This window comes from Aedes aegypti, chromosome 3 (assembly GCF_002204515.2).
Source record: "Aedes aegypti strain LVP_AGWG chromosome 3, AaegL5.0 Primary Assembly, whole genome shotgun sequence".
In the NCBI taxonomy this organism is placed as follows: domain Eukaryota; kingdom Metazoa; phylum Arthropoda; class Insecta; order Diptera; family Culicidae; genus Aedes; species Aedes aegypti.
The window spans coordinates 204,081,929-204,095,587 of NC_035109.1; the positions used below are offsets into that span (position 1 = coordinate 204,081,929).

A 13,659-nucleotide genomic window follows, 5' to 3' on the forward strand; every position below is an offset into this window, starting at 1 on the left:
TAGATTTCGGAAATTTCATGTACCCCCCCTTTGGAGATTTTTCATGGCTCAAATTTTGCATGGGGACTTTTTTCGAGGAGACAAAACTTTTGAGCCCTACCATTTTTTGAAATTCGATGGCAAAATTTTTCCCATACATTCCATTGGCACCCTAATGCATAGTTCAGGAGATATGAATTTTCAAAGTTTGAGGTATATAGAGAAATCGTGAAAATTCATCTAGAGTTTTCCGGGAAAATAGGCCACTATATATTTTTTTTGAATTTTACTTTTGGCCATGTATCCGAGCTCTACCTCTGGTGAAAATTTCATGCAAATCGGAGAGCCTCCGGCCCAAATTATCCGATAATAAAAAAAATCCTAACAGTAATCCTTCAGTAAAGGCTTTGAGTAAAATTTGAATATAATTAAAAGTATATACAGTACTGTCAAGAATAAAGTACAAAGTACATGAAGACGACCGATTTCCATACAAAAATGATCAATTTTAGGGAACTGTGTTTCTAACGAACCGGTTGACCTGAAAATTAAACTACTTCTCATAAATAACTTGAAATTTGATTTCGGGAAATTAATAAATATTATTCAAGAGTTTGGAAGCTATTTTAAAGAATACTATTTTGAGAAAAATTACAAAATTTGAATGTTTTTAAATGTGAACATTTCGGAAAAGGCATGTTTTCTGTTTTCAAAATATCTAAGTATCAATATTATGACATTATTGTCAAAATGTGTGGAGTTTAAGAACTTGGACACTTTTGCAAAGAATTTGATGATTTATTTCAAAATCTAATTTGAAGTTATTTCCAACATTCAGTTCGAATTTCAGGACAACCGGCCTTATGAACTTTATTTATGCTAGTACTGCAAATACTTTGTTTTTTTTTCAGAGAATGAGGCAACCAGAGAAAAACTGTAAACTTACACTAAATTGATTCAAAAGGAGCTTTGGAGAAAACGACTTTGAAAACTTTCAGTGATTTTTCACTCCATACAAATTATATAGAAGCCAAAAAACGAGCCAATCTCCTACGAATCATTATATTTTTCCCTTTGGACGCAAAAATCACCTCAAAACATTATTGGAAAGCTTAAAAACAAAAGAAATTCGACTCTCAATGTTTATAGCTTACAACCGAAAACGTCATTTACAATACTTTGAATTTGGGCCACTCATATGTTTTACTCCAACCATTTCGTCCAAAGCTCAAATTCAATACGTTAGTTTGTGGAATTTCCAAATTGTATGAAGGGCCCCCTTTATGAGATCTAACCCGGGTCCCCCGATGCCCAAATCCGGCACTGCTGATAATATGTTCAGAATTTTCGGTTCCGGTTCATTTGGCCGAATGCCGTTCGGCCGAAATTGAAAACAAAAGTGAACTACTGTTAGCATGGATTTATAATGAATTTAAAGAACTTATTCAGCTTATTCAGAAGGTTACACCACCATTGATATACACATAATTAGCTTTTTAGTAGTAGTTCAAGAAACAGTTCGTGCTGAACAACATTCTAAATGTAAGCAGTTATTCACTTCTCTGCTAGCGGTGATAGCCACCTGCAGATGTTTGTAGTTAGCTTTTGACAGTAACTAAAAAGGTTTAAGATTTATTCGTCCTTTTGCTGGATCGGGTTGCTTTGATCCCTCGGATCGTACTAAGTAATATATGTCATAGCTCTAGCAACCACAAGTCTTGGTTTCTTTGACTTAAGTATTCCCCGAGTCGTTTATTGCTATACGTAAGCAACGTTGTAAAGTTCAGTTCACATGTTGCAATCTTAAACTTGGAGGAGAATGACATCTCACCCAAGTTGAGGTAAAAAAAAATATATTTTGAATAAGACGTAAGGGAGTCTGGGGTAATATGCACCCTTGAGTCAAAACAACCCCACGGTGTATTTTATGAGTATTTGGAAAAGATTCGTCAAGGGCGGATAGGAGTGACCCACAACATGCGATTTTACAAATCCAACTTCCAGAAAAATGTCTAAATTTTTCTAAAATATGTATACAATCCCCGAAAAGTCGTTTTACTCCTGGGGTGCATATTACCCCTGATACCCTTATTATAAGCTTTAATACGAATAACTATGAGAAATACTTCACTCTTAAAAGAACAGCCTATGATCAAAAGAAGGAAAACTCTTATGAAAATGTAGGCAAAGTGTAATACATATAATAGTTATATCAGTACAACTACAAAGAACTTCCGGTGATTTAAAGAAGGTAAAAATACCCAATTAAAATATAAGCTGAACTATTTTCAATGGTAATGAAACCAGTATAACTCGAAAGAATAACCTATGTGCAAAAGAAGGACAAAATCTGATGAAATCAATAAAACACTTGAAACCTTTTTACACCTTTGGTAATCCGCTTTGGCGAATTAAGCGTCACCTCAGAGTCTTGACGCGATGTGAGGAGTTCACAACTTCGTCTGAATTAACGGGTCGATTTTATCATTCTCTTAGAGCTCTTATAGAGTGACAAAAAATTACGTCCCGTCACATCATAAAAATCAACAAATTTATTAGCTTATCAGTTATTGGGCCACACTTATGAAACCTACACATCAGAGGTGTTGTAATTTGATTTTTATGTTCATGATTCGGCCAAACGGTATTCGGACAAATGACCCGTTCGGCCAAATGGCCGGCACTGAATTTTCAGTACTGCAAAATGTACGCATAAAAAAAATTACGATGATCACAAGAGTGAAGTATAGGCCACCTTCTTTATTTTAACGAATCGTGAGTTGGTATGTTCAGCAAAGTTGTAGCAAATGATCAGAGTTGCTCAATATCAGTCATAACAGCGTATGGCTGATTTACAAAAACTATTAATATCAGTTGCGAGCTATCAATATCACTTTGATATGGCAACCAACAGCAGTGATGCGACATCGCACTCTAGATTATAATAACTTCAGAATGGGTGATCACGTGACAATTCTCCTTCTCCCTGGGGCCTTCCTTAGTCGAGTGGTTAGAGCCCGCGGCTACAAAGCAAAGCTATGCTGAATCCCGAAACCCGGTCGGTTCAGGATCTTTTCGTAATGGTAAGTTCCTTGACTTCCCTGGGCATAGAATATCATCGTACCTGCTATGCGATATACGAATGCAAAAATGGTAGCTTTGGCAAAGAACCCTTTCAATTAATAACTGTGGAAGTGTTTATAAGAACACTAAGCTGAGAAGCAGGCTCTGTCCCAGTGAGGACGTAATGCCAAGAAGAAGTGACAATTCTCCAAGCTATTAATGTTCTTCTGTGATCAACACATAGTTTCAATAATAAGTTTTTAAATCCCCGCCCCCTTCCAGAGCTGAAAAGTGTAAAATGTAGGCACAATGAACAGTGCTTCCAAGGGCCTAAATTCGTGATCGTGTCTTCAGAGAGAACACCGCTAGCGCATGACGGCTCACCATAGTAACATGTCCGAAAGAACTTGAAACTATTGAGAACCAGAGCTACAGGTCCAAAGCCCTGATAAAGGTGGATGGTTGTGATGGCTATGACCGTGGTCATCATGTAAAGAACAAGCGGACGATGCTGTATCGTGTCAGCATCGAGGAGGCAGCCCCTCTAGCACGATGTAGGTAGCGCAACCCTGGTTAGGTGGTCTATCGAAGACTCTTCACCAACCAAGAAAGGCAAAAGTAGAGCAAACGGATTGATTTTACGGCAACAGACCCGGCAACGAATAAAGGACAACGATTGGAAAGTTGGATCTTCGAACGTGAGAACTTTGAATGAACCCGCGCGTGTTGGGCTCCTGGCTCGTGAACTGCGGAATGTCGGCGTGAACGTGGCAGCTATCCAGGAAATACGCTGGCCGAGAACCGGAGAACGCGAATTCCGAGCGGTGGACCCCATCGCCAACACTTCATTCAAGTACCACATCTACTACAGCGGTGGCGACAGAGCAGAACGTGGAGTTGGCTTCATAGTGATTGGGAAGCAGATGAAGCGAATTATTCGGTGGAAACCGGTAAGCGACCGAATCTGTGTGTTGAGAATGAGGGGCAAGTTCTTCAACTACAGCCTGATCAGCATATATGCGCCAACGAACGATAAGCCCGATGCCATGAAGGATGAGTTCTATGCGAGCCTGGATAAGGCCTACGGAGAGTGCCCAAAACAAGACGTCAAGATAGTCATTGGCGACGCAAATGCGCAGATCGGGAAAGAAGATTTCTTCCGACCCGTTATAGGAACGGAAAGCCTTCATTCCGTTACCAATGATAATGGCCTGCGGCTAGTAACCTTCGCTGCTGCTAGAGGGATGGCAATCAGCAGTACCTACTTCGCACGAAAGAATATCCGCAAACACACCTGGCGACACCCGAGTGGCGATGCCTGCTCCCAAATAGACCACGTGCTGGTTGATGGGCGACATTTCTCAGATGTCATTGATGTCAGGACCTTCCGAGGCCCTAATATCGACTCGGATCATTATCTCGTTGCAGCTAAAATTCGGGCGCGGTTATCCAGCGTCACGAGTTCCGCAACACACAGAACGCTACGCTTCAATATACAACGCTTGTCGACTGATGGGGTAGCTGCGCAGTACCGTCAGCAACTAGACGAGAAGTTGGGAAGAGTCAACGTTGCTGGAGACGTCGACAGCCTGTGGGACCCTATCTACGAAGCTGTGACAACAACGGCGCGAGAAGTGATCGGCACTGGTCAACGACGAAGACAGAACGGCTGGTTCAATGAAGAGTGCCAGAGGGTGACAGACATGAAGAATGTTACCAGAAGCCGTATGCTTGTGGCCGGTACCCGACAGAACAGAGAGTCGTACAGGGCAGCGAGAGCCGAAGAAAAGCGAATCCACCGCAGAAAGAAAAGGCAGCACGAAGAAAGTGTGGTAGCTGACGCACAAGAAAGCATGAACCGAAATGATATGCGGAGATTTTATGCAACGGTCAATGGTGCGCGGCACAATACCGTACCAGTGCCCGCCATGTGCAATGACCGAGAAGGGAATTTGCTGACCGATAAAACGGCGGTGGCTGCCAGGTGGAAGGAGCACTTTCAGCAATTGTTGAACGGTGAGAATGGAAATGTAGCGAGGAACAGGATGAACATAGATGATGACGATCAAGCTGTGGACCCACCGACCATAGGAGAGGTTAAAAAGGCTATCAGCGAGCTGAAGAACTGTAAGGCTGCTGGGAAGGACGAGATCCCGGTCGAGCTTCTCAAGCACGGAAGCGAGCAGCTTTACCAGTCGATCCACCGAGTACTTCTGAAGGTATGGGAGGACGAAGAATTGCCCACCGGCTGGTTGGATGGCCTCATCCGCCCTATCTACAAGAAAGGGCACAGACTGGAGTGTGCCAATTACAGAGGAATTACCCTGCTGAATTCGGCGTACAAAATTCTGTCGCGCATCCTGTTTAACAGACTGAGACCGCTCGAGGAGTCCTTCGTCGGCGAATACCAAGCTGGTTTTCGTGAGGGCCGTTCGACAACGGACCAGATGTTTAGCTTGCGAATGATCCTAGACAAATTCCGGGAGTATAACTTGCAGACTCACCATCTGTTTATTGATTTCAAGGCGGCGTACGACTCAGTGAAAAGAAATGAGCTTTGGCAGATAATGTCTGAAAATGGTTTTCCGGCGAAACTAATTAGGCTGATACGTGCTACGCTGGATGGTTCGAAATCAAGTGTTCGGATCGCAGACGAGGTGTCAACCTCGTTCGTGACGTTAGACGGATTGAAGCAGGGAGACGCACTTTCGAATTTACTGTTCAACATTGCACTTGAGGGTGCTATTAGGAGATCTGGCGTGCAAAGAAATGGCACTATTATCACAAGGTCGCACATGCTCCTTGGCTTTACGGACGATATAGACCTGATTGGAATCGATCGCAGGTCAGTGGAAGAGGCCTTCGTGCCTCTGAAGAGGGAGACAGCGAGGATAGGCCTGACAATCAATTCTACCAAGACGAAGTACATGGTTGCAGGTAGAGATAGAGTCAGGCATGGTGGTGTAAGTGCTGAGGTAGTGTTGGGGATGTGTTTGAAGTTGTTGAAGAATTTGTTTACCTTGGAACACTTGTGACATGTGACAACGACGTTTCCCGCGAAGTGAAAAGACGTGTTGCGGCTGCGAATAGGGCCTTTTACGGACTACGTAACCAGCTTAGGTCCCGCAGCTTGCAAACCGAAACTAAATTCGCCCTGTATAAAACATTGATTCTTCCGATGGCTCTCTACGGGCACGAAGCGTGGACGTTGAAAAAGTCAGACCGGAAAGCTCTCGGTGTTTTCGAGCGTAAAGTGCTGCGGACAATACTCGGTGGGAAACTCGAAAATGATGTGTGGCGCAGACGCATGAATCACGAGTTGTATCAAGTGTACAAAGATGCGAATATTATCAATCGTGTAAAATACGGCAGACTTCAGTGGGCTGGTCACTTAGTGCGAATGTCGGAAGAAAGAATTGCGAAAATAATATTCAGCAGGGAACCAGGTAGAGGCCGGCGGCTTCGGGGAAGACCACGAATACGCTGGCTGTACGCAGTGGAAGAGGACCTGGCGACCCTAAACGTTCGGGGCAACTGGAGAAGTTTCGCCCAAGACCGACGAAGATGGAGCTCTACAATACGCCCGGCAATGGCGTGATGCTACGCTGTAGCCATCAAGGTAAGGTAGGTGTCTTCAGAGAAGTTGTTCGGGATGTTGAAGCCCTTCTTAAGAAAGTATTATTTTTGTGATAAATCCACCTAGCAGTGGGATAGATTTTATTTTTTTTTGCAAAAGTGGAGATACACCAATGGTGTCTTCGGCAAAGTTGTAGATAATTTCACTACATGAAAATTTGCTGAATACACTTTAGCTCTATCTATTGAATTTTAAGAGATATGGGTGAGGTGAGATATGTGAACGACACCTCAAAAAATGTTTTTTTGTTATACCGTGAAGGCCCCATACTCTGCGCACTTAAGGCTTTTCAAATTTCAAACAGCTGTAATTAATTGAAAACAAAACACAATAGTCTGAAATTTTCGGAGCAAATACTTATTGATCTTATGTATAAGGAAAAAATATAAAAGTTTCACTAAGTAATGATTTTTATTGCATTTTTTTTAATTTTTCTCAAGGGTGTCCGTGTTCCTAACTCTGCGCACTCATTTTTGCAATGCTCCTTATTCTGCGCATTTAGGTTCCTAACTCTGCGCACTCGATAAATTCTTTATAACAGTTAAAGTATTTTACTAAAAGCATTACTAGCAGTTAAACTCTGAATTAATCTTCATTTTCTTACTTTATACGACTTTACGTCCCTAGTGGAGCGTGGAATGTCTGTAACATAGAAGTTTACTAAATGAAGTGAATTTTATCTATAATTCAATCCATGATAATTAGTGTTAATGAATGCCATTAAGGGCAACTCTTAAAATAATCGAAATTACAATCACACGTACAAACTACGTCTTTTTTGCGTTCACTTTTGGCGTGTAAAGGAAAATTAGCTTGGACTGTTTATGTATTTTCATTAGAAAATATAAAACCCAAATTTGTTTGGTTCTGTTCGGGTCCGGATTCGGTATTAAATAATTGTCTCGGATTCGGGTCGGATCCGGGTTTGAAGTAAATAAATAAGAACCTGGTTCGGGTTTGTTATATGTAAAACCCAGAGTCTATATACAGAGAGTTGCGCGAAGAGGCTTCGTTGAATGATTGTTCTCCTTTTTCTTCAAAAATAGCCCCTCCCCATTAAAAATTTGACAGTTCAACAGCCGACTAAATTGGTTGCAAAATCGGTCGATTATTGCACCGTCGCTTATGGAAGATTAACACAAGGATCAATCGAATATCATCCGATTTAATAGGGTGGGCCGACGCAATCCTACTAAATAGGTGGATAAATCGGTATTTTAAGTAAAATCCAAGCAAGTTGACCTACTAAAACGCAGATTTCCTCGGTCACCCGATTTAATCTAGCGATTAGTCAGTTGTTCGCTGTGTTAAACTTCCATAAGCGTCGGTGCAACAACCAATTTAGTCGGCTGTTGAACTGTCAAATGTTTAATGGGGCTATTTGTTATGCTGGTCTGCTCGATAGGTAGACGGTTTGACAGTTCGATAGGTAGATTTGGTTTCACTCTTCGCGCAACTCTTCATTTATAGACTCTGGTAAAACCCGAACATTTCTACTAAATACGAAGAATAGTTTAAGCGAAAGGGTATATCCATTCTTCATGTATTGTTCATCAATCAATCGAGAAGTATCGCCACTCTGTATAAGCGTGACGTAATTAATGAACGATTCCTATTGCAGATCAATAACAGTACTTTATTGGCGTTTCTATATAGCAAATACGATTAAACCTCGGTGTTCCATTACTCGATATTGACTCATGAAACTATACAAAATATCTAAATTATTTTATTGCATGGTTAGGGAGCATTCAAAAATTACGTCCATCGTTGAGGGGAGGAAGAGTCTATGACAAAGTGACATTAGGTACTGTAAAAATCGCGACAGGGACTGAGGAGACGGAGTGTAGAAATCCTTAAAATGTGAAGGACGTCATTTTTTAATCTTCCCTTACTATGATGGTCCCCTCAAACAATTTTCCAAAGCATTTCTATTCCATATCACGATGGTGTCGACAAGTCGATGGTTCCCTTCAATATCGACCTCTGGAGGGTTGATTGTTTGTTGAAAATAACGTTTTATAACTGCTGCGCATGGTAAGGAACATAGTTGAAAAATGGTTCCTTACTATGCGCACTTAAGAAGAATAAGAAAATGAAGGAAAAAAAGTTGCACTTTACCAGTGATGATTGCTCGATAAATAAACTAGTGCCTACGTACTAAAAATCTGAAACATATTCTCTTTAATTTGCTTCAAATGACTTAAGTGATGAGGTACTCCCTTAGCATTTTTGCTAACGGGCAGTCAATTTGGACGTTTTTCAATATTTTTAAAGCTATTTCATTTTTTATTAGAGTAATAAACATAATTTGTCAAGAAAATTCTTCGCGTACTTTTTTATTACTATTGTAGCAATATATGAAACAAAAATTGTAAACAAAAATTTAAGTGTTTTACCAGATTTTGGTGAATTTTGGTAAAAGTGCGCAGAGTTAGGGGCCCTCACGGTATCTTTTTCTAGGTATTTTTGAGTTTTTTTCTTATTTTCTACAAAGTTGTTTGAATCGATAAAATACGCATTTCTTCAGAAGACATAAAAAATGTATCTCTTAAATTTTCGGAGTTATATGATATTTTATTTTGAAAAATCGACTATTTCACCTTGCTCTACCATTTACAGAATTCTACACAAAATTGAAACAGACATCTCCCGTACAGAGATAGGTACGATGATGACACTTCAAGGATTCAATCTTGGGATTGAATCCCTAGCAAAATTACGCTCAATTAGTTTGATTCAAACGATCCTACTTCATTCATTCATTTATTGGTATTGAATTGTTATTACAATAAAACATGTACAGAATCATGGAAACGATCCTACTTATTGGGATTTATTCAAAGCATGCTTATTTGAATCCTGGAGTAGAAGGAAACTCTTTGAAGACTGTAAATATAAGGTACCGTGGGGCAAGTGGGTAATGGAATTCGCATAGTTGAGATTCTTCCAATTCTAGGGACTTTAAATTGAAACATATGAGGTTGTGTATATTTTTTAGCTTGACTCCCACCATATATAAGCAGCATGCTGAAATCGATTTTTATGAAAAATTGAAGAAAAAAATACAGAAAAAGTTTTTGAAAAAGGTCTCCTTACTTTTCACTTGCCCCAAAAGTGGGGCAAGTGAAAAGTTTATCGTTTTGAACAATAAATTCAAAAACAAACAGTTATATTCACGATTTCTATTAGCTTTAACACTTGTTAAGGCTTCCCAATGAACAATAACATAAGTAACATGTAAACAAAGAAAATTTTATTCTTTTCACTTCAATTTTCTTCTGTTCAGTTATGTTAGTTGAAATGATTCGACAACATTATAACTGTAACATTTCCAATGTTAGGTCTTACATTATAGAACAGCAATTGCATTTCTGTGCTGTAGAATTTCCACTGCTCGTTATTTGTTTTTGAGAAAGTCGGATATGACGTCGGATAACTCTTCGGGAGAAATCAAACGGAATCCTTCAATAACGTATTTAGGGCCTTTTTTATGTGGATAGACCTATACCTCATTTTTATGTTTTGAACTAGGTTTACATAGACATTCCACGAGATTTCCGTATGTTCTCTAATATTGCAACTTTTCAGTCAACGTCTTCCTTTTAATTGGCTCCCCGAAGTAGACATATTGATATTGTAATGTTTGGCAACATCTTTTAGAGAATTTCCATGATTTCTAATAGCATTTAACTCTTGAGTATAGTGTTTCTTGAATTATCAGCACGTTATGTTTTTCTATGATGATTGCGAACCATGTTTACTTATGGCTACTTAAAGAGAAAACACAAATTCAATCTCTAATGATAAACTTTTTACTTGCCCCACCTGATAAGAAAATTGACGGTGTTTAAATTTAGTTAATTTTAGGTCTACGTCGAATTAATTCTAAAACTTTTTTTATTGCAGTTTGAAACTGTCACAGAGGACAACTAAGAAGTGGTACAGGAAATTATTTCCCGCAACTTTTTTCCACTGAAAATTTTAAAATAAGATTGTACGCCGCCAACTTGTTACGGAGTAACAGTTGACAGGTTAACAATTTTTCACTCTATTATGCAATAATGGCTGAAAAATCTCAGAAATCTCTTACCTATCGTAATGTTCTCAATGACCTCAAAGGTTTACGCATGAGTTTAAAACGTTAATTCACATATTCAGTAAAATATATCAATTGTTTTCACTTACCCCATTTACCCACTTGCCCCGCGGTACCTTATGTTGAAATTTGTAGGACTTTTTTAGGAAATGTTAACGAAAATTAAAATACTGTGGGTTACAAACGTTTTGAATTTTGAAAGAGTTCTAGACATACAGATATTATAGAGTTATTAAAAGCGTAAAAGACCATCAATAAAGATGTTTTACGGGAAGTTAAATGAACTGTCCTGACTTAAAGTTTGCTAAAGTTACCCTTGGACCAGGTTTTCGAATACGGGGTAGAAAATAACTGACATGGTAGAAACAATCTATTAGTGTTTATATTCAATTGAAAGGGCAAACATACAGAGAATGGCGTGCACCCAATATTAATTCACAAGAAATTTTGAGAGATTTTGGAATTATACTGTGTATCTAAATCAGATCATTGTTCCACAAATCAATCATGTTTATAATGGCTTACCCATCCTCTACTAAGAATGTCTAAATTATGCATTAGACATGGTTCTGGTTCATTGAGATATTTTTGATCTGGTGCAACTCTCGTTAAATCCAAGAGATCTTTATGACATAAACAATGCCTTGTAAAAAAAACATTTGATTGATTGCTTGCGAAAAATAGTGACATAACTCCAAACAAGCATCTGTCCAGAAATCCATCAAAGATTTTCCAAGAATGTTTACAAGAAGTAAACAAAATCTGCTCAAGAATACTTAAATTACCATGTCATTTATTCATCCATTAAAAAGCTCTTCACGAATTCACAAAGGGTCTCCCAAGCAATACGCTGAGAATGACAGGAAGATTTCCCTGTAAATCTGCAGAAACACATACAAAATCTCCTCAGGGACCTCACTAGGACTTTGCTATAGATCACGAATTAGTCAAGTTAGTAATCCAAACACGACTTCTTCAGGAATCCGTCAAAAGGCAATTCTTAATTAATGTGTACAGAATGTCATTGAGAAACCACTTAAATCGCCTAAGAAGTTTCTTAAAAATCTTCTAGCTCAGTTTTTCCGCTTTTCCTGGATTTCCCGGATAAATGGGCACGCGATTAGTATAGTTTTCTGGACAAGATGGCTTTACCTAACTTAAAAATGTTATGCGAATACATTGAGTACTGGCAAAAATCTAATCGACACAACAAGGAATCGCTGTGCCCTCACCAACACGTGTTTTTTACAAAAATCTAGGTAAAATTCGTGATTTGTGCAAAATAATAAATGAAGACTAATTTTAAACAATGAAATTTAATGATCCCAACGATTCGGCTTAACAATGACATCGAACATTTTTCTCGGAAAAGACGTAACACTTACCATGAGCGAGTTCAAACGTTCCATCCAGTAGTCGGGATTGGTGGTTGACTGTGGCATACAATTCGCTGCCATAACTGTAATTTAATAAGCATTGTAGTTAGTGCAAGTCGTAAACCATTGGCAACTCAACGGAACTTACTTTTCTTATCACTTTCCTTTACGCTACTTTTTCTCGCATCCAGTTCTTGCAGTCCGTCTATGATATACTTCTGGAAGCTGACGCTAGCCCCTTTCAGAAACGGGAGGATATCTACATCGGGATTTTTTGACTGGTTTGAAAAAATGATTGATTAGATATAGGCAGTGTTTGCATGCTACAATCTAATTTCCTACCTTGAACTCATGCAATTTCGCTAGTCCCTCTTGGCTAGTGTCCGTGTTCGAGATTAGTTTGAAGATGTTGGACACTTCTTCGTGTGTTTCGTGCACAGGTCGGCTGCCGGTTCGGTGCTGAGTATTGTTGTTTTCACTATTCGAATTGGCGACGGCTGCAGCGTGCAAATTGGCTGCACTGGAAGCCGACTCCTTGTTGAGATTTTTCAATATTCGCAAGATATAGGTATTCAGTTCTGAGTGGCTGGGAATCCGATTCAAGTGCTGCAGGATGGCATTGCCCTTGATTTTCGTCATGTTGTGAATGATTGTTTTCACCGTCCGCAGAGGAGTATCGGAAGGCCTTTGCTGCCACCAAACGCTCGGTAAGGCCAACATAAACTCATGCACCTCTAGCAAGACGGAATCGTAGTCCAAATCCTGAAGCCGGTCAGGAATAACCTGAAATATATGATCAAACGTTGAGATTCAACGGTTTCTTTATGATTTCGTGGATGTATCTAATTACCTTCACATTTCGCCAGATGCACTTCATGAGTAGATCCGTAAACTTAGGTAGGCAACTAGTTTGACACGATTCTTTGAGTAATCGTATCAGTGCGCTAGAAAAAGGAATCCAGTTCGTTTGTAAAACTGTCATGCTCTCAATATACTGTAATATACACAAAACACCAAAAGTATTGAAAAGCTTCACCGAGTATTCAACCCGAAAATGTTTAGAATCACTCCAACAACCATATGCTTAATGGAAACAAACCATAAATTCGAAGAACACTCCTGCTTGTCACTAAATTCTACAACCAATTAATGAATTTGATTATAACTTTATCATGTGCTATATTTTACATAATTGCATTGTTATATTTGAAACTGTTTGAAACATACATCACATGATGAAATAATACATGATATTGTTCAATTGACTAGATTAATATTATTCGTTGAAAATAATAAAAAAGTTAATTCCTTAGCATAGGCTGACTGTATATGTCAATCGTTGCTGCTCCGTGATTGATAGGAATTGACAAGAATTGCACTTTGATCAAAATGCGTAAGGGATGGAACTTTCCGCTAATTCCCGAAGGGCACATTATAACAGCTCTCATATTATTGGTCAATAACGGTGCCGGCCGGCTTCTTGTACCAACCGGATTCGACGCAAA

The 13,659-nt window shown here is 39.2% G+C and overlaps 1 protein-coding gene across 4 annotated transcripts in view; it reads right to left on the reverse strand.

The window, feature by feature from the left end:
* The window catches only part of LOC5566944 (protein mini spindles), a 108,229-nt gene that overhangs the window by 16,755 nt on the left and 77,815 nt on the right, over positions 1 to 13,659 (reverse strand). For all 4 annotated transcript variants that reach the window (XM_021850924.1, XM_021850926.1, XM_021850927.1 and 1 more), the window contains 4 exons: positions 13,005 to 13,098; positions 12,497 to 12,937; positions 12,303 to 12,432; positions 12,164 to 12,237 (listed from right to left, as the gene is read on the reverse strand). In XM_021850924.1, coding sequence (XP_021706616.1) covers positions 12,164 to 12,237; positions 12,303 to 12,432; positions 12,497 to 12,937; positions 13,005 to 13,098 — 739 coding nt within the window. The remainder of the gene's footprint in view (positions 1 to 12,163; positions 12,238 to 12,302; positions 12,433 to 12,496; positions 12,938 to 13,004; positions 13,099 to 13,659) is intronic.